The sequence below is a fragment of the Hemiscyllium ocellatum genome, chromosome 26 (genome assembly GCF_020745735.1).
Source record: "Hemiscyllium ocellatum isolate sHemOce1 chromosome 26, sHemOce1.pat.X.cur, whole genome shotgun sequence".
Classification (NCBI taxonomy): domain Eukaryota; kingdom Metazoa; phylum Chordata; class Chondrichthyes; order Orectolobiformes; family Hemiscylliidae; genus Hemiscyllium; species Hemiscyllium ocellatum.
Window position 1 is genome coordinate 26328234 of NC_083426.1, and position 21121 is coordinate 26349354.

The following is a 21121-nucleotide window of genomic DNA, read 5'->3' on the forward strand; positions in this document are numbered from 1 at the left end:
AGTATTCACGTCCTCCATCACTGACACTCTATAGCAGTAGTATGTACTATCTACAACAAGTATTGTGAAATTCACCAACGATTCTTAGACAGCAGCTTCCAAACCCAAGAATACATTCAGCTAAGATGACACTGGCAGCAGATATATGGGAACACCATCACCTGCAAGTTTGCCACCAAACTGCTCACCATCCTGACTTGGGAAATATATTGCTATTCCTTCACAACTGCTGGATCAAAATCCTGGTAATCCCTCGCTAAGGGCATTGTGGATCCACCTACAGCAAATGGACCGCTGCGGTTCAAGAAGGCACTTCACCTCTACTGCCTCAAGGGTAACTAGAGACAGGCAATAAAATGCTGGCCAGCCGGAGATGTCCAGGTTCCAGGAGTGAATAAAAATAAAGAGGGATTATGGGATGAAGGAGGAATGGGACATGATAAGCGACATTCTTTGTGAGAATATCATTATCTTCTATTATTTCAGCTTTATTGCTGGCTCCAATCTCAGGAATAGCCATTCCAATGATGTTAGGCAATATCACTTCTCTCGGGCTAAAGACATGCAGGCATGCCCATTCCCTGCCAGATGGTAACTGTTGCCTCCAGTCACATGCCACCAATAATATCCCTCAGTAGTTAGCACTGCTGCCTCAGACTGCCAGGGACCCAGGTTCAATTCCAGCCTCAGGCTATTATCTGTGTGGAGTTTGAACATTCTCCCCATGTCTGTGTGTGCCTTCTCCCTCAGTCCAAAGATGTGCAGGTGGATTGGGTGGATTGGCCATGCTAAATTGCCCATTGTGCCCAGAAAAGTGCAGGTTAGGTGGATTGGCTATGGGAAATGCAGGGTTACAGGGATATGTAGAAGGTGGGACTGGGTGGGGATGCTCTTTGAAGGGTCCATGTGGACTCCTTGGGCTGAATGGCCTCCTTCAACATCATAGGAAGTCTATAATCCTCATGCCTGAAAATCAATTATATAAGCAGATGCATTTTAGATGATGTAGTCGTGTAGTTAATTGTGTAGCTGGCAGTGTGTCATGGTGCAGAATGTGGATATGACGTTTGCAGCAGTGTCAGATATATGTAGGTGTGGTCAATTTATGAATATTTTGCATGTGTTGTGACAAAGGAAGACTTTTGGTCGATGAGTGATGCGTGTGGTGTGTTGAACATTTACCAAGGTGAATAGTGCAGTAGGTAGAATATAGTATTTGAAAATGTATTGACAAGCTTTGAGCTGCATACTGGGAATACTTTCTTGGCTGAATGTAATCAATGGCATTGGGTTTATCCACAAATCTTGTTATGTTACTCATTCAATGAGGTTCTGTTTTATTCTTTTCTCATTATTCTCATTTCATTCCAGTGTTGCAAGATCAATGATTCAACATTGGTAATGGTTCTAGGCCGAACTTCTTCCCATCATGACCCCATTTTGACACTTGAACATTGTCCTGACTGCTCGGTGATAACTGAGAAAGCAAGTGATGATGGAGACAAAACCTGTGACACTGGGGAGAAAGGGCAGGAGTTCCTTGGCAGTCAGTGGCGTTTTTGAGCTTGAGTCCCCAAAACTTCAGCTCACAACCCACTTGGATTCCTGACCCCAACTTTTGGAAGCTTTGGAAATCACTTGTCTGTCTTCACCTTAAATGATGCTGCATTGAGGGAACAGATTTCAAATGATTCACAATCCTCTCAGAGAAGAAATTTTTCCTCATCTCAGTCTTAAAAGATTGAACACTTGTTCTGAATCTTGCTCCTTGTTTTACATTCTCCAAGCTTCTTAGCATCTAATCTGTCAAACACCTTAATAATTATGAATAGTTTAAGGAAATTTAAACTCATTTGTCTAAACTCCAGCAAATATAAACTTAATTTATCAGTCTCTTTTCACAGGGCAACTTTCACATCCCAGGTACTAATCTAGTGGATCTTCACTGTACTGAGCTTGTATTTCAATCCCCTTTCAGTAACTATCAACATGCCATTTGCTTTCCTAATTGCTAGCTGCACCCGGATATTAATTTTTTGTGTTCCTTGTACAAGCGCACCCAAGTATCTCTGAAAATCATTATTTGCAAGTTCATGCTTTTTGTATTCTGCTTTTAGAATCTTATGATTATAAGATGAATAACCCCATTCTCCCTCACATTATATTTCAACTGCCACCTTGTTGACCAGTTGCTTAACCTAACTATATCTCTTTGTGTTCTCTCTGTATCCTCCCCAGAGCCTGCATTCTGCCCTAGTTTTGTATTGTTAGCAAACTTTGAAACATCACTCTCTGTATCTTTGTCTACATTATAAAGGTAGCTTCTAAATATTCAAGGCCACAGCACTGATTCTTGTGGCACTCCATTAATCTGGAACCTGAAAACTCCCATTTCTTATAATCTCTGCTTTCTGTCACAAGCCAATCCTCTATCCATGCTAATGTATTACTTTCAATTTCACAAGCCCCTATTTTGAGTATTAACTTTGTGCGTGGCACTTTATCAAATACCAGTTAAAATTCCAAGTAAGCTACTTCCACTGGTCACCTTTTATTTACCCTACTAGTTACATCCCCCCAAAAATGCTCATAAACTTGTCAAACAGGATTTCCCTTTTTAAAAAACTATTTGGACTTGTTCTAATCATACTATCCTTTCCTAAGTACAATGTTAAGACACCCACTTCACAATAGGTACCAGCATATTAGGTGGCACTGTGGTTAGCACTGCTGCCTCACAATGCCAGGGACCTGGGTTCAATTTTTGCCTCAGGCAACTCTCTGTGTGGAGTTTGCACATTCTCCCTGTGTCTGTGTGGGTTTTCTCCTGGTGCTCTGGTTTCCTCCCACAGTCCAAAAATGTGCAGGTCAGATAAATTGTCTGTAGTGTTAGGGGAATGGGTCTGGGTGGGTTGCACTTCGGTGGGTCGGTAAGGACTTGTTGATCCTAATCTAATTCCCAATGACTGATAACAGGTCAACTGATCTGTCATTCTGTTTTCTCTCTCCTAGTGATGTTACTCATTTGTTAATTTGCAGTCTGCTGGGACTGTTCCAGAAACTGGGGAGTTTTGAAAAAGCATAGCTAGGCATCAACGTTCTTTAGCTTTTTCTCTTTTGAAAGACTAGGATGAACAGATGTTGGTACAAACATACACACAAACCATGAGTTACAAGGTAAGAGTTAATAACTTTAAAGTAGTATGAACTCCATGTTACATAATTCTAATTGTGACTGAATTAGTTCAATCTCCTTCCAATGCTTCCATGCTTTATGTATTTTAATCCAAGTTGTTTGAGAAACTTATACAGTACTCAACTAATTAAGGGTTGTCCCCTGTACAAAATTTAAATATATTACTTATGAAAGAATTTATTTCACTGGATAAAGAACTGTTGTCATGTGGGAGTAAAGTTTTTTATGCAAATAATCCAAAGTACCTAGCATCAAGGCTATAATGTCTCTGTAATCACTTTTTAACCGTTATTACTCATTCTAGTTCTTAACATGGATCATTGCCATCTGACCTTCTTCTGAGAAATGTTCTACAACTATTGTGGTCTTAATATGACAATTTTACTCATGCAATAAGTTGAGTTGATTTTTGCTACTGAATAACAAGGTTTTTCAAACGTTTCAGATTTGGTCATAAAGACAGTTCATAACAACATGAGAATTAAGGTTTTCAGCAGTTGTACTGAAGTATAAAGGTAGAATTGGGAACAGAGTCATGCAATAGCTTTTTGTGTTTTTCTCAATTTGCACCTTCTTCTACTCTTAAAAGTGGTTATTCCAAGGACTACTCTTTGTGGTTAAACCTGAATGGTTATCAAAAAGTTATCCAGCGAAGGGACGATCAGAACCAAAACTATTATGTCTTCAGTCAATATTAGTGCACACATTGTTTTCCAGATCAAGAGTTAATGTATACTAACATAAAAATCATAGACAATTTATCCATTCTCTGCCTCAATCAAACTTATGCCATCTGTCATGTGCTCTATGAATTCAAGAGAGAATAGATATCACAGCAGAGACCAACAATTCCTGGATAGTATACTCATTAGAAGCTTTGTGAAGTAAACAATTGTTCAACAATGTTTTTCTAGCATTTTGTTGAAGTGATTGAGACTAAACAGGCAGCGTAGGAACAATGTTGGCCATTCAGACCCTCAAGCCTGCTCTACTGTTCATTTAGATCATGGCTCACATGTCTCCTCAGAACACTATACAACCATAAAATACCTTTCATTCCTTTGTATTACATTCCCTTGACATAACTATTGGAATAACATTCTGTTATCCTTTATTTTAAAGATTTGCATGGTTAGACTCCAAAAGTTCTAATCCACAGTTCTTGATATATCATCATTTAGAAAATATTCTGATACGTCTTTTTTAGGTCTTATGTGTTCTCACAATGAATTACATCTGCAACAGTTTAGCCTCTCACTTACTCTCTCTATGCAACTTTTAGCTCCCATGTGCAAAATTCAAATTGCCAGCTAAGTTATTATATTTAGCAAATTTTAAAATACAGCTCATGATTTCTTTAAGTCATTCAAAACTATAGGGAAAAACTGTGATCCCAGCATCCCCTTTGAGACATTTTGTCAATCTGAGTACATAACAATTATCCCTGATCTCGATCGTCTATCTTTAAAAGGTTTGCAGTTCATGCCAATAAACTGTTGCTAATTCCATGTATTTCCATTTTAGTTAACAGTCTCTCACTTGGAATTTCATCAAATTCATAGACATTCCCTTGTCTACTTCATCAGATGTCTCTTCAAAACTAAAATCAGCTGAGTTCATTAGACATGCTTTAACATTTTCACAACTGTGGTGGATATCTGATTAATTCATATTTGTCGAAACGTTTAGTCTCTCTTTCTCTCTCTCTCTCTAGTAATGGCTTCTTGTTAGTTCATCACAACTGGTTTTACGTTAATAAACCTAAATTTTTAATATCATCTCTCATATTCTTAAACAATGGAGTGATTCTGTCAATTTTTTAATCAAGAAGGAAAATTCATGAATCAAGATTTTTTTGGGAAATCATGACAAATCTATAACAAAATTTCCTCTTTATTTTAGGTCCATTTGTTTAAGCTGCCAGATGACCACATTATGGAGTGTGCTATGTACATATCTCTCAGCTTCATGAATGTTCCGTAGTCCCCAAAGATACCCCTCAAACTCCAAGATCTGAAGTTTGATTTGCTCCCCTTGGAGACACCCCCCACACATATGGTCACCCAGACCACTACGAGCTTCTCAGACTTCCCATCCAGTGCAGTTTGTGTAAATCCTGGGCCTGAGCTCCTTGAGAATATCCTAACTAATTAGCATATGGAACCTTGTTTTTATTTTACACTTAATCCTTTTTAAGTGTAGATTTGAAAAATCATATTTTCCCTATCAGATAGATAACCAGGGAGTCCTTTAACTCTCTTGAGGAATAAAATTTGAAGTTTTGAATGCAAAGTTTTGAAGAACTAAAATATTAATAGTCAATGTAACATTCTAAATGTGTACTTATGGTCTTAACTTAAATCAATATCCATTTTCAAGAGACAAGAGAGAAATACCTACCAACTCACTATTTGCACTCCTGTGACAGTATACTTTGGTCTTGGTGAAGCAAGTCTCCTGCCAATCTGTCTGTTCCTGGGACCTGTCTCCTCTCATTGCTCCTCTAAACTTACTGTCACTGCTCCTGAGTCATACACAGCTTTGTCTTTGATCTGTCTGTTTCTGGGGCTTCTTTGGTCCCATTGTTCCCACTCCCCTCACAGCCATCGCTCCCAAATCCTAAACCTCTCTAGTATAGATCATGCAATTTCTCAAGTCTGCTCTGCCATTCAGTACAATTGTGGCTCATCTTCTGCCTCTACTCCATTTTTCTATGTACTGTCCATAGCTCTTGATTCTCTATGATGACAAAAAAACTGCTTTGCTCAGGTATGAATATAATTAACAGTAGCGTATCCACACCCATCTGGGCTAGACAACAATTCACCATATAAATCATCACTAAACCAAAGACTGACCTTCACCTCAGTCCTAAGTGATTAGCCTCTCTTATTCTGAGGCTGTTTTCACAGAATTTCTCCAAATTTTCTCCAATTCCCCAGCAATGGGAAACTTCCTATCAATGTCTATTCTGTTATGCCTCTCATAGCCTCGTACATTAAAAAGACCATGCCTCATTCTCTAAGCTAAGACGAATAAAGGCCCAACATACTCAGCCATTCACACAGGCCAATCCCAAGAATCAATTTAGTAATACATTGCTGCTCCAAGGCACTACATCCTTCTTTAAATATGGAGACCGAGGCTCAGATTTCATTCATGTTAAGCAGAAAATAAAGCTAGTTTTGCCTTTTTTTTGTGGTCTCTGATCCACATTCCCATCATAATGTCTTCTCCAAGAGGGAAGGCTCAGTTTTTGCAAGCTGTCAGGCAATGTAAGAAGAGTAAGAGAGGAAAGCAGATGTTGCGGTGGTCGTCTTAGAAGGCACTTCTCAGTTCTTAGGGACAACATTAGAACTCCCGTCATATTTCAAATGTTATGAAACCTCACACCCATTAGTTCCCATGTGTTCTTCATGCTTTTCATAGTCCCCATTCCCCTATATTCCATGTAGCCACTTATTGCAGCATCTATTTCATGTAGATATCATGCTCAGCTCTGGTCTCCATGCTATAGGAAGGATGTTGTGCAAGTTGAAAGAGTTCAGAAAAGATTTAAAAGAATATTGGCAGGGTTGGAAAGCTTGAGCTACAGGAAGAGGTTGAATAGATGAGGGCTATTTTCCCTGGAGCTTTGGCAGCTGAGGGGTGAACTTATAAAGGTTTATAAAATCATGAAGGGCATGGATAGGGTAAAAAGACATGGCCCTTTCCCTGTGGTGGGGGAGTCCAGAACTAGTGGGCATAAGTTCAGGGTGACAGGGGAAAGATATAAAAGGGGCAACTTTTTTCATACAGTGGGTGGTATATGTAGGGAATGAGCTGCCAGAGGAAATGGTGGAGGCTGGTGCAATTACAACAGTTAAAAGGCATCTGGGTGGGTATATGAATAGGAAGGGATGAGAGGGATATGGGCCAAATGCTGGCAAATGAGATTGGATTAATTTAGATAATCTGGTCAGCATAAGTAAGTGGGATGGAAGGGTCTGTTTCCATGCCGTACAGCTCCATGACTCTATGTGAATGTTCAGGATGTTTTCACATGGATATTAAAAATAAATTAATTTCTAATAGTTTATAGAGATCAGTCAAAGATATGTAATCATGATAAGAACTGATTCTTAAAAGAGTTGAGAAATCCCCTCATGTGCACAATTTATTTTAAATACAAACACTTTCTTTGTCAAATATAGATCCATCCATTTACCATGTCAATACCATATCTTTAATAACCCTTTAAAATAGTCAATCAAAATGTGACCACCCACAAACACACATGCACTACTACTGAAAGTTTTGAAATTAGTTGTTGAAATTCAGCTCAGCATTCAAAATCAGCTCAAATAGAATTTTGAAAATTGTAAACAATATACTCTATTGAAATTACAGGAATAGATTATTTAATTTAAAGCTGTAAGTGTTGTTTAATTTCCATTTGAAAGCAGAACACCCTTCAGTCAATGGAGCAGAACAGGTGCTTATTTTGTTTACTTTCAACAGCAGGATTTTTTTTCAATAACCTCTGAAGTTAAATCAGAGTCCAAAACATGACAGGTGCTTTCCCCGCCCATTTGTATGCAGTTTCAAATATATTATGCCATTTTCTCCAATGAAAAAGCACCCTATTGCTTCCAGCACTTAAACAATATTCAGCTGTGTCATGGTCAACTTACCTTTTCAGGACAGACACCATGATGAATCACTGAATTAAAAAGCTCTATATTGCAAATCAACATCTCACAGTAACACTTTAAGTTTTCAGAATGTTCCCAATTGGACAGTCTTCCCTCAGTGGTCATTAATTCTCTGGAGTGCCCTGACTTTAAGGGGCGGCATGATGCTCAGTGGTTAGCACCGCTGCCTCACAGCACTAGTGTCTCAGGTTCGATTCCAGCCTTGGGCGACTGTCTGTGTGGAATCTGCACATTGTCTGCGTGGGTTTCCTTCGGGTGCTCTGGTTTCCTCCCACAGGTGTGCAGATCAGATGAATTGGCCATGCTAAATTGTCCATTATGTTAGGTGCATTAGCCAGAGGGAAAGTGGTCTGGGTGGGTTACTCTTCGGAGGGTTAGTGTGGACTGGTTGGGCTGAAAGGCCTGTTTCCACACTGTAGGGAATCTAAAATCTCCAACAAGGTATGGTTTCTTTTCAGTTTTCCACAACCAGTGCAGCACACCAGTATAGTGGGCAGAGAAAATTCAAATTTGTGATGTGACTCGATTTCAGAAGAACAGGAATCACAACACAAGGCCTACTTGACTTACAAAATTAAAATGAAATAGCCAGACAAAAATAATGCCAGATCCAGAGGGGAGAGGTTTTTCTTATCATGAAATACAGCAAGATTCCAGACCCAACTTCACACACATTGAGATAAATATTCTGTCCTGAATATTTACATGCTTATCCTGGTGTGTTCTCATCAAAACCCTATACTGCACAATTACAGCAATATTTTCTTATCCTTGTACTCTGGTCCCTTTGCAATAAAGTCTAAACATGCTCGTTACATTCCTAATTATTTGTTGTAAATGAATGCTAACTTTCTGTGTTCGTTGTGTGAATACTTCAAAGTCTGTCTGATCATCAGCATTTATAAGGTACATGACTTTTAAAAATATTGTTTTCTTACTACCTTAGTGAATAAACTCAGACTTTGCTTACATCATACTTTGTCTTGTTGCCCAATCATGTAACCTGTCTAAATCTCTTTGCATCCTCCTTACAGCTTACATTTACATCTCACTTTATAACAACAGAAAACGTTACTCTCTGCTTCTTAGTCCAAGTCATTAATAAAGTGTTCTCAACATCTTCTTGCTGACCCTTAACAATCTTGTTCTTTCAACTTTGTACAGTCTCTCATTTCTCCTGATCATCAAAATTATTAAATTACAGACGTTTGTGGGCTTGTTTTTGAATACCTCCCACTCATCATGTCTAATGTTGCTTTATGTTAATAATTCTTCAAGTCAGTTATGATCAATTTTTGCCCCACCCTCCAAAGTCAGTCTTCTTACATAAATTTAAATGTTGTTGTGAACCTCACCATTCTATTGTACTGACTATGGGCTAGGTATTTCCTGTAGATTAATTATTGATTACAGAGATCTTCAGCTTCAGAATTTGTTCTGATTAAAATTTCCTTGTTGGTGACACTGTTTTAATTCCAAAACATCAGTGCCCATGAGGTACTAATACAGCTGACTTGTTGTTGGCAGTTTGGCGTACATCTGCAGCTGAGGTAACCAAGAACAGGCGAGAGTTAGTAGTGTCAATGTGTCAGTTCACAGATGTTGCTCCATTAAACCAACATTTTAAGAAATTGAGCAGCTACTCTGCATTAATCGTTTAACTTTTGCCTAATTTGGATTTGCTTCGAAAGTAATTGTGGCCATCCTTATAAACATTCCACACAAATTTTCCTTTGCACGACATTATTGTGGAATTGTATTCCATTGTCAAAACGACACGCAGCTAAAGGCACAGCAACAAATTTCTACTTTGTTCCCCCTCATTATGTGGCAGCCTGGGTACGGGGTGGTCCTGCGGAGAGTCGATGCCACATTCCCCGTATATCTAATGAAGCTTAAGGTTCCGATCTAAGGAAACATTCAGTTTCCTAAACAGGGGGCAGTCAATTCCCCAGGGGCAGAAAAACAAGATTAGAGAACCGGTCACCCGAAGCCTGGCTATTCTTGTGTACCACCAGGTATCTGGGTCAAAAGTGATACTGGAGATAGGCTGGAATCAAAACCTCCTGCCTGACCTCACACAGCCCGGACATGGTGTGTGACCGAGAGCGAGCAAGAGAGGAGCAGAAGAAAATGTAAATAACATTTTTTTTTGAAAATAACAAATCTGTTTAACGCCCTTCGTACAGCTCTTCACAACAGTTCAAATTTCGGTTTTGTTTTGATTCACAGTTATCAAACTCCACCCAATAGGATTTGAATCTGAAGTTTCAAGTTGTAATCATTTCAGTAAAATGAGGCAAAAACATAAGAGAGGAAATTCCTGAGCTGTGGTGCTTTGCAAAAATAGGCTTTCATGTTTTGAGCAGCGACCTCCATCGACTAACACTGGCGATGTTACAGTTTCACTTGCTCTAACTTGTACCTGATCTCGGGGGTGGGGGGAGCGAAAAGGCAGCTTTTTGTGATTCATTCCCACATGCTGAAAGGCGGCGGCCACCCAATTCGAAAGTATGCCAGGAATGCAGCATCTTCTCACTGGCACCATTCACAGCAGATTTGTATCGCCCTGCGGTTTTCCCAGAAATTATTCATCTCGTCGCGAAACTCATTAACTCACTCTCCCTGAAATCTAAAAAATTAAGCCCCAAATCTGAAAGGGTTCTCCCGGCCAGATGAACAACAATTAATTTGGCATCAATAAAACCAGACCATATCTGCATTGATGTTTGCAGTTTACGATCGGGCGGGAAATAACACAGTCTGAACTATTTTGTCCACACCCATTAATTATCACTTCACGAATCTTTTCTTTCATCCTATGCAGTTTTCATGCACAAATGCATTAAAAATAAATGGAATTGTCTTTGGGAAGCATTTGTTGCTAACATGCACCTTGCATAAATGGGAGCTGAATAGCGGGTGGCCACATGTTTGCAACAAAAAAATCAAAAATTTAAACTACAGTCTATTGTGGTTGCAAATTCCAAATATATTTAAAACAAACATATCTTTTGCATAATGTTGCGCACTGATTAACCTTAAAGTGCTTCTAATATTCCGATTCATTTATTTTGAGCACAATTGGATGCAATTCTTGAATAATGTTTATTTTTATTGTCACCAATTGTGCACGCCCCCTTTAGGTGATAATTAACTAACTTGTGGAGAGCAGATTGTTTTTGTTGAAAATAAATGTACAAATCAGGCTATCTTAAAATATAAAGATCGCCATGAAGACAAAAAAGGCTGGAAGCAACTGTTCCCGGGCACTTGCGCATTCTGCTCTTCCTATAATCGTCAGTTGTGAGGTCAAATTAAATAATTGCCTCTTTCAAATGTAGCGGTGTTAGACGTCCACAATGGAATTAACCTGGCGACGTACTTAGCGGAAACACTTCTGCATATTATACATTACTTTAAATACAAAAAAAAGCCCTAATAATCTGGAAAGTTTTTAAATGGGCGAAGCATTTTTTTTTGCGCTCTGATGGTTTTTGAGTATAACATTATAAGGCAATAGGTTGTCAAATCGCCCACTACGCTAGAACAATGCATTGACGGTGAGGATCTGCATAGTTCAGCTCAAAACACGCCTCTGCATTTTTTGAACTACTCTGTTCGCTCTTGCTGAAATGTATTGCCTGCAAAACTGCAGAGGCTACTCCCGCGGAAAAGGGGGGAGAAAACGCCATTGTCGCTCCTCTTTAAAAATATTTGTCTACAGACAGCCAGTGGATCAAAGCCATTTGTAAGCAGACATGCAAGAGGCATTTTTTGGCGCGTAGTCATTCCCGCCACGTCGAGTCTAGTCAGTTTCATTCTTTTATTTTTTTTTCGCTCTGTGATAGGCAGATCATTGCTATCCTCCTATTGGACTGTCTGACGTATTTCAAAGTGGGCTGTTCCTCTGGGGTTTGCTGATGGTGTACGGCTCGCCCTTTTTTTTACTATCTGTATATAGTGGTTGCTACTAGCAGAACGCACTCCAAGTAAAGCCGGGGAATCAGCGTGATACAAAGACGCGGCTCTGAACCTTTTGCTTCCCCCCCCCCTCCCACCCCCTTTTATATTTTTCTTCCTCGTCCAAAAGAACTGCTTTCGTGCTCGAAAAGGGACTTAAATCATCTGCTCGGGACACTGGGAAGAACAGACGCTTTGGAATAAGGGAAACATTTTGTAGGATCGCAGCTGTGTGTTTCGTTGCAACGTGGTGTGGGTGAAATTGCCGGCTTTTTTTCCCTCCCCCTTCTCTACTCCCTTCTTGGTGAAATCCCACTCGGAATCTTGGAAGTGATAACCGAGCCTTGCAGCCGAGGGTTTCCAGAAGGGGATGCTGCTTTCAAAGATCGGATCTTTCACTCATATGTACTCGACATCAAGCGTGGATATGCCGGCGAAAATTCAGTTGCAACAAGGTATCTATTTAGCATTTCTTACACGTTTACGGAGCCTCCCCGCTTCAGTGGGAAGGGTTTTTTTTGTGTGTTGTGACGGTGTTGTCGTTAACCATGTGGAGCTCAGAGACAACAAAAGAGGCGCCGATTTCGTGATGGGCTAATCTTTTTTTCTCTATTTATTTTTGTTCTTCCAGTGAAAGAGCCCTTTGAAAAGATTTATCAAGTTGGATCTATCCTCGGTAGTGGTGGATTTGGGACTGTTTATTCTGGGGTTCGAGTCGCTGATGGCGTGCAGGTAATTATGTTTTGAAGTCTGCCTTTCCCCTTTCTGTTTTATCACTCTTTAACTTTCTCCAGCTCGTTCAGCCTCTTCCCCCCTCCCCAAAATGCCCTTAAGAAACGACTCGCCTGGATTCGGTGACTGAATGGACCTTTCTGTTTATATTGTAGGTTGCGATCAAACACGTTGCTAGAGATCGGGTGTCAGAATGGGCTGAACTGGTAAGTAAAATACAAAACTCATGTGTGCCTTTTTGTATGTCTTTGTAATCACAGTGTCAGGTCCTCTTTAAAATGACAGATGTACGTTACTGTTTACATCGAGGCGGGAAGTAAGCGATGCATGATTTGCGTGTTAAGGATACAGTGATTGCTCGGTGTTTCATTGGGTTTATCTTTTTTTGTGTGTGTGTTCCCCCTGCAGTCTAATGGAGCAAGGGTTCCCATGGAGATAGCGCTGCTGAAGAGGGTAGGCACGGGCTGCCGGGGTGTGATCAAAATGCTGGACTGGTTCGAGAGACCCGACAGCTTCATCATCGTCATGGAGAGACCTGAGCACGTTAAGGACTTGTTTGATTTTATCACCGAGAAGGGAGCCCTGCCGGAGGACTTGGCTAAAAACTTTTTCCGCCAGATCCTCGAGGCGGTGAGGCACTGTTACAACTGCGGAGTGGTTCACCGAGATATCAAGGACGAGAATATCCTGATTGATATGAGGACCGGGGAGCTGAAACTGATCGATTTTGGCTCGGGGGCTTTGTTGAAGGATACCGTCTACACTGATTTTGATGGTGAGCAATATTACTGCAACCGGGATTTTCAAAATTTAAATAAAAATCTTAATTACTCCAGTCCTGTCACATTAGGCTAGTGTAGTGTCCTGAAATGAACTAATGTCAGGAATTGTATATTAGGACTGCAGTTATGAAAAAAAACTATTTCGAGGTGATTGGATTTGAAATGCACTGATCGTAGTGAGTTTTCTTTCTTGTGCGGTAGTAAGGAGCCGTTTTGTTATTGTTTTGATGGCTTTATTTCCTTATTTGGATGGTGATGTGGCTGCGAGGGGGCGCCTTCTGTTCGTCGGAGGCGTAGCGTTGGTCGGAAGAAGCGCAGCGCAAACACGACCTCCTCTGGAATGGGCGGCCAGAGGAGAGGGGGGGGTGGAGGTCTCTCAGGGTAACATCACATCACCGGGGATGGGTGGATGCGTAATTAATGGGGAGGTGGTGGGAATTGCCGAGCACGAGAATAAGAAAAAAAACCCCACTCACCCACCCACAACAAACTATCACCCAGATACAAGAGGCTGAATCATAAGAGGCTGAGGGATCGAGTCGTGATGTTTGTGGGCAGTGTTTACAAGAGTTTGGGGGAAGGGGACATTTGCAGGGTTATTTTGTCTCAATGTTTTGTTTTTGTTTTTGATTTTTTTTGTTTTCTGATGCCTCTGTGTGTGTCAATGATCGAGGGGTTGGGTTGATCAGAGAGGGGAAGGGAAAGCTAGCAGAAAGTGAGGGGAAAGGGCGGGCTTGGGTTTTGGGCTGCAGCAGACAGAGACAGGCAGGCAGACAGAGACAGGCAGGCAGACAGGACGGAGTCTCCCTGTGCCAGATGTCTGGGGTGGGAAGGAGGTGAGGTCTGTCCGGCTCGGGGTTTCTACTGTAGCCTGTAGACGGCGTGTCTCCCTCCCGTTGTTGCTTCAGTGTTTGCTGCCGCCCACTGCTGAGCTTTTGGCAACGTGCCACCCTTTTGTTTTGGAGATTTTGCTCTCCTGCGTAACGCTATTTTCCTTTTATTTTCTATTTGGAAACTGATGCAAATAATCAGCTCGGTTTTTATTGGAGCCGAGATGATTTTTTTTTTGGTGCCACCTCTGCCGATGTTGCCCGCATTTTCTGTTCTCCCCAAGTTCCGTCATGGAAATGTTTTGAAACCCGATCGTCATGTTACCTGGGGCTACGGTGATGGGAAATGGGCTACTCTCTCTTTGATATCAAGTGGCCGATTGATAAATTATTAAGTTAGCTCAGTGTCAGGGCTGGAGTGGAATCAGAGCCCTCTGAAAAGGCTTGGGGAGGGTATTCTCTTACCAACCCTGGAATCATTTTAAAACACAAACCATTGACATTTCAGAAGAGCATTTTTAATGTTCCTTTTGTGCCCTATAATGTGATTTAATCCGTGGATGGAACTTCTTAAAGTCCATTTTCCAAATTAAAGACCCATTTTCCAAATTAAGACAGCACTGAATTTTTTTATTTAAAATGAAATACTACTTATTTGTAAAATTAATTTTTAAAAACTCATTCTGGTGCATCATGGCTTTCGTGTTTGAAGCCGGCTGTTGGAACAATGCAGTTTTGGAGCTGCGCTCCCCCAGACGCTGCAGCGCAACCCCTTGTCCATTTTCAAACATTTAAACTCGTCTCCGAAGAACAACCAAAAATAAAACCGTTAGTGAAAATTCTCAGTGTTTGGCGCCACCGGCAGGCGGGAGCGTGTGCTTTTTACAACTGAAAGTTTGTAAACAAAAAAATCACATGGCAACAAGTCAATAACTGCCAGTTCACGGCAGGGCAAGCAGGAAACTTCAGGTTAACCACATTTCCTGCAAGCTAAGGGCGGAACGAGATAGTGTAGATGATTTGAATTTCAAGAGCTTAGCACACTCTTTTGTTTACAAGAAATATGGCAAACGTTTTGTCTTCTCCCTGCCAATAACAGGTTGCTCAAACCATTTGTGAAATATTTTGACCTTGTGTTCAGTTTAGTTCCAATAAAATGCAACTACTGGTGCTTTTTTTTAGCTTTAGAAATCTGCAGTGGACTTTGTAAAAAGTACTTTTATTATATTGAAACTTTATTTTTTTTAATGGGGATTTCTTCGTGAGCAAAGAGGGAACATGAGGAATGCAGAGTAATCAGATTAGTCATGGTCTTAGTGAAAGGCAGCTTTCTTTGGCCCTTAGTTTGTATATTTGCATTTTGACAACATAAAAGAAAACAGGGAATGTTTTCATAAATGTGGATCTCTGTGTTGATTTGTAGGCACCAGAGTGTACAGCCCACCAGAATGGATTCGCCATCACAGATACCATGGCAGATCTGCAACAGTTTGGTCCCTTGGGGTGCTTCTTTATGACATGGTTTGTGGGGACATCCCATTTGAACAGGATGAGGAGATCATTCGAGGACAGGTGCTATTCCGACGGAGAATTTCAACTGGTAAGCAGTTTTTCCTGTCTGGGCGGAGAGAAATTTAAAACATTTCCAGAGGATCGTCACCCTATAAACTGTTTAAATTAAGTCAATCATCACTGTTGTTAAATAATTTCAGAGAATTGCTCAGGTATTCACCGTAGTCAATTGCATTATGACTTTTAACCATGCTTCATAAATACAGTTAGTATGTTAGTGGTCTATGACATTATCACAGAAGTATTTGCCTGCTTACAATAGATTGCCACAAAAACCCCAGCTGGGCTACATACCGTGGTTAGTTCTTTATATCTGTATACTAAGTTAACAAACTATTATGTGTATGGAAAATATTATTAGAAACTCATTCTGTTTATAACACATTATTTCCTTTTTGCTTTCAGAATGTCAAAATCTCATCAAGTTCTGCCTATCCTTGAGGCCTTCAGATCGACCCTCATTTGAAGACATGATTAACCATCCCTGGATGCAGAACAGCATTGTTTCACAAGATGCCATTGGACTAAGGTTGCATAGTCTGAGCCAAGAGTCAAACAGCATTAGCTCGAGTAAATTAGAACTTGTGAAATAATGTGAACCGATGCTCACAAAACTGAACTGTCTCTGCCTTCCTTTGGAAGAACCAAATAACTTGCCTGGTCTCACTCACCAGATTCCATGGCCTTTTAAATCTACTGATTAGTGGGAGGAGTGATGAAGAACCAGAATCCTCTCCTCTGCAAGCTTCGGTTGTCATTAACTTGAATCGTGCATTACGACAAGCCTGGCTCTTCCTCTTCGAGTGCCTTTTTCATGACCGCTGGATCCACTGACTTAGAAAGAAATACTTGAACCTCTGCTGCTTCTGAATAACTTGACTTTCTTTCGCACAATCTTCACACATAACACACTCAGAGACTGGTCTAGTCTAGCTACTATTTTGTTTACAGCCTTTCAATAAAATAACTGAAGAGAACCCTTGACACCTGAAAATCACCACTAATCAGAAAAGAGTAAACCTCAACTCTTCTTCATTCTGTTCACTTGTTCAATACACTCAGTATGAATATGAAGCCACGGCATGTCAGAGCATCGTCATCAATGCACAACCAATGCAATGAATGAACTCTAACCATTTGTAAATGTGTGTGTAGATATGTATGTGTGTATTATATGTAGATATGTCTGTATAGAAAATGTAAATTCCCTTTTTTTTTAAATACTGGTTATTACAGCCTATGTCAGCTGTCCTGTTTACCTGTTTATTTATTTGAGTGAAGTTGATTTTTTTTTAAAAAGCAGATTTATTATATAAAAAGGTTTGACTTGTGGGTTAATTTATATTTATTTATTTACGGACAACTACCTTCCAACAGACTTGTTCATTCCACAATTATTAATTATTTGTTCAGATTGGGGCCCACAGATTTACATAAGATCATGTCAGACATTAGTTCAGTTCACTCTGTTTACAGCCAAAAGAAAACAGTGATGTCACTGAAAAGAATTCCAGACTTTGTAAATATAACATGGAGCACTTCTGTTAAATGCATGTTGAACCGAAAATGTATTTAATGTCTAGACTTGTTTTTTTTTTGGGATTTTTGTGATTTTTTAAAAATGTGTCCTGTGGACTGGTATGGGTTGAAAAAGATACCAGTACAAAAATTTTTTTTTTGTATATACAATAACTTTACACTAGTTTGGTTGCATGTATGCAGCTCGAAGTTTGAATTATTTGATTAGACCTGTAAATTAAACTAGAATGGAAGAAACCTTATTTTTATACATCATTTCAAATAAAACAAAATTTGCCTTAATTTACTTTGTGATATTTGAGTACATATTCAAGAGTTGTGATATGAAATTAGAATACTTCTTGCCTCTTGATAATAGAGCCCCTACAATATAGATAGTGGCCACTCAGCCTATCAAGTCTGTACCTACCGTCCAAAGAGCACCATATCCAGACTCACTACCCCAGCCTCATCCCATAACCCCGCATGGCCAATCCACCTAACCTGCACATCTTTGGACTGCGGGTAGAAACCAGAGCACACTGTGGAAGTCCAGAGAGAACGTGAAAACTCTACAACTAAAACCTGTGCCATCCTGATTTTTTGTTTGCAGAGGTCTATAGTTAAGACCTTTGATCATTTAACTAAATTATCCCTGCATTTTTATAAACCTCAACATTAATTTATAAAGACGGAGTGTGATAGTCTTTTGTTAATACAGCTTCTGTGAAGATAATTTAGGGATTATATTTCTGTTGATGATCTTTCATCTGAACCACTGATGCAAATGAGAAATTATTCAATAATAAAATAAAACTAGATGTTGGAAATCGGAAACAAAAACTGAAATTGTTGAAAAAACTCAGCACATCAGGCAGTGTCTGTGTAAGTGACTGGCTGAAGAAATGTCTCCGCATTTCTGTTCTGAATTGACCCCCTCTAATTTTAAGGCTGTGTCCACAGGTCCTAGTCTCCTCGCCTAACGGAAAAAATTTCCTAGCGTCCACCCTTTCCAAGCCATGTATTATCTTGTACGTCTCTATTAAGTCTCCCCTTAATCTTCTAAACTCCAATGAATACAATCCCAGGGTCCTCAGCCATTCCTCATATGTTAGACCAACCATTCCAGGGATCATCCGTGTGAATCTCCGTTGGACACGTTCCAGTGCCAGTATGTCTTTCCTGAGGTGTGGGGACCAAAACTGGACACAGTACTCCAAATGGGGCCTAACCAGAGCTTGATAAAGTCTCAGTAGCACAACGGTGCTTTTATATTCCAACCCTCTTGAGATAAGTGACAACATTGCATTCGCTTTCTTAATCACGAACTCAACCTGCATGTTTACCTTTAGAGAATCCTCGACTAGCACTCCCAGATCCCTTTGTACTTTGGCTTTATGAATTTTCTCACCATTTAGAAAGTAGTCTATGCTTTTATTCTTTTTGCCAAAGTGCAAGACCTCGCATTTGCTCACGTTGAATTCCATCAGCCATTTCCTGGACCCATGTGTGAAAATCCTACCTACCAAGAGCTACCATCCAATAAGGCCAGCAGCTATGTTGAGAGCACTGTCTCTGGAGGCAGTCAACGACATCCACTAGAAATCCTGTTCTGCAGAGGACACAGGCCATTAGTGACAGTTGTGTATGGAGATTCCCTGCAAAGGTAAGGTGCTGGGTTTTGCTGCAATGCTCTGTCCCAAAGTCACCCTTCCCTGAGTTCTTGGGAGACAATAAGAAGCAGGTTGGCTTGGCATGGTTCTCACATAGTGATAGGCTTGCGCCCATCTGGCTTACCACTAGGTGCAGTCTCATGGGCTCATTAAGAAGTCATTAATTGCCCACTTGAAGATCTCAATAAGTTGGATGAGAAGGCCAATCATGTGCATTCTCGATCTGGATCTAATTTTAGCAGAGGAAGGAAGCCTACTGGATTCTCAGATGCTGCCCTTGCACTTGATTAAAATGCCCTCCTGACTTCCAAACATGCCCTGAGAGTGGGCTTCAAGTTCAACCTTGTATGTCAGTTGCAATTTTGGGCTTTCAAACAAAAACTGATACCTTTATAAAGCATTTGTTTTGAGAGAGAGAGGGGCACTATTAGGAAGATGGATTCACAAGAATTTGATATGTGATGGGGTAAGACATGCAATAACAGCTTAATGTAGTCACACAATGGACCAAATTGTTCTAATTTTTACTTGTGAGACCACTGCACAGCAGAATCATTCTAGTTGAGGAGGAGCAAACATGCAAGAGTTAGGAATTACATTTGCTGACTGCGTGGGTTTCACATAGAGTGAATTTTTAAAAAAAGTGTGGCAGATACAAATGTACAAACTGAAACAACAAACTAAGAGTGAGGAAATTATTTGTTATCAATGATTATAAATTGATTAGATTAAAAAATGAACTCAGTAAAAATTCTCTCTTTAATTATAGCTCTGAATGTCTGATTTTATGTGGTGTAATAACCTATAAACTATTAACAGAAACAATTGCTTACCTTGGAAATAAACTCTAAAATGATCCTTAATGCACTAACCTTGATGTAAAATTGAAAATATTCCCAGGACTATTAATGACATATTCAGAAAAGTAAGGAAAGAATTCTATTTGTATAACACTTCAACCACTGGACATTTCAAACCATTTTACTGCCAAAGAAGTATTTTTGAAGTGTTCCAATCTTCATGTAGAAAACATGACAGTTAAATTGTTCCCAGCAAACTCATACAAACAGCAATGTGATAATGACCAGAGAAGCTGTTTCTGTGACATTGATTGTGGGATAGATACTGACCAGGTTACCAGGGAATATTCCCTGCTTTTCTTCAAAGTTGTGCCACGGGATCTCTGCATCCATCTGTGCAGGTGGGCGGGGCCTCAGTTCATTGCCTCATCCAAAAAATACTTCCAAATGTGTGTGCATTCTGCACTGGACTGTCAGTATGATTTTTGTGTTCAAGACCTGGAGCAACGCCTGGAATAAAAGCAAAAATCCTGGAGAAACTCAACAGATGTTGTGACATCTATGGAGCCATAAACAGAGCTAATGTTCTGATTCCAGGGAATCTTCTTTGGAACCTTTATTTCAGATCTCCAGCATCCACAGGATGTCATTTTGACTAAAACCTTCAAAGGCAGGAATGCTATCCATTGGGTCACATCTAGCTGACATCAGGTCCGTAATGCCATATACAGGTTGAATACATCTTTAAAAGTTAAAAATCACACAACACCAGGCTATAGTCCAACAGGTTTATTTGGACGCACTAGCTTTTGGAACATTGCTCCTTCATCAGGTGACAATCACTTGATGAAGGAGCAGTGTTCTGAAAGCTAGTGCTTCCAAATAAACCTGTTGGAACATAACCTGATGTTGTGTGATTTGTAACTTTGTACATCCCAGTCCTACACCAGCGTCTCCAAATCTTTAAATGTTGATATTTGCACTTTTTTCAATTGTTATTTCAACCAAAATCCTGTTCTCCCCACTACTCAAATTTACCTTCCAGTGGGAAAACCTGGAGTTTGACGAGATCTGAAATAAAGGTTTCAAAGAAGATTCCCTGGAATCTAAAAAAATTAACTCTGACTATTAATGCTTTCCCTTTCAGAACCTAGGGCATAAAAGTCAATGAGGGTTCTCATAGTTGACAGCAGATCATTCAATATACACAACGATCAAACTTTCAAGTCTGTAACATTATACATTCAGGAAGGAGTAAAAAGTGAGGTGTGCAGATGCTGGAGATCAGAGCTGAAAATGTGTTGCTGGTTAAAGCACAGCAGGTTAGGCAGCATCCAAGGAACAGGAAATTCGACGTTTCG

General features: G+C 40.0%; 1 protein-coding gene across 1 annotated transcript; it reads left to right on the forward strand.

Annotated features, from left to right (window-relative positions):
- Nucleotides 1–11850: 11850 nt before the first annotated feature.
- pim1 (Pim-1 proto-oncogene, serine/threonine kinase) lies at nucleotides 11851–17590 on the forward strand. Its single transcript, XM_060845123.1, has 6 exons — nucleotides 11851–12308; nucleotides 12485–12585; nucleotides 12741–12791; nucleotides 12994–13360; nucleotides 15621–15797; nucleotides 16175–17590. Exons 1-6 carry the CDS (start codon nucleotides 12224–12226, stop codon nucleotides 16360–16362), a joined length of 969 nt encoding a protein of 322 aa, XP_060701106.1. The 5' UTR covers nucleotides 11851–12223; the 3' UTR covers nucleotides 16363–17590.
- The last annotated feature ends 3531 nt before the right edge of the window (nucleotides 17591–21121 follow it).

Bases quoted from the DNA above. Each gene is read 5' to 3' on its own strand.
- pim1 (XM_060845123.1), top strand. From the start codon at position 12,224: ATGCTGCTTTCAAAGATCGGATCTTTCACTCATATGTACTCGACATCA. The intron at 12,309-12,484 runs GTATCTATTTAG...TTGTTCTTCCAG, and splicing joins GAAAATTCAGTTGCAACAAG to TGAAAGAGCCCTTTGAAAAG. The intron at 12,586-12,740 runs GTAATTATGTTT...TTTATATTGTAG, and splicing joins GAGTCGCTGATGGCGTGCAG to GTTGCGATCAAACACGTTGC.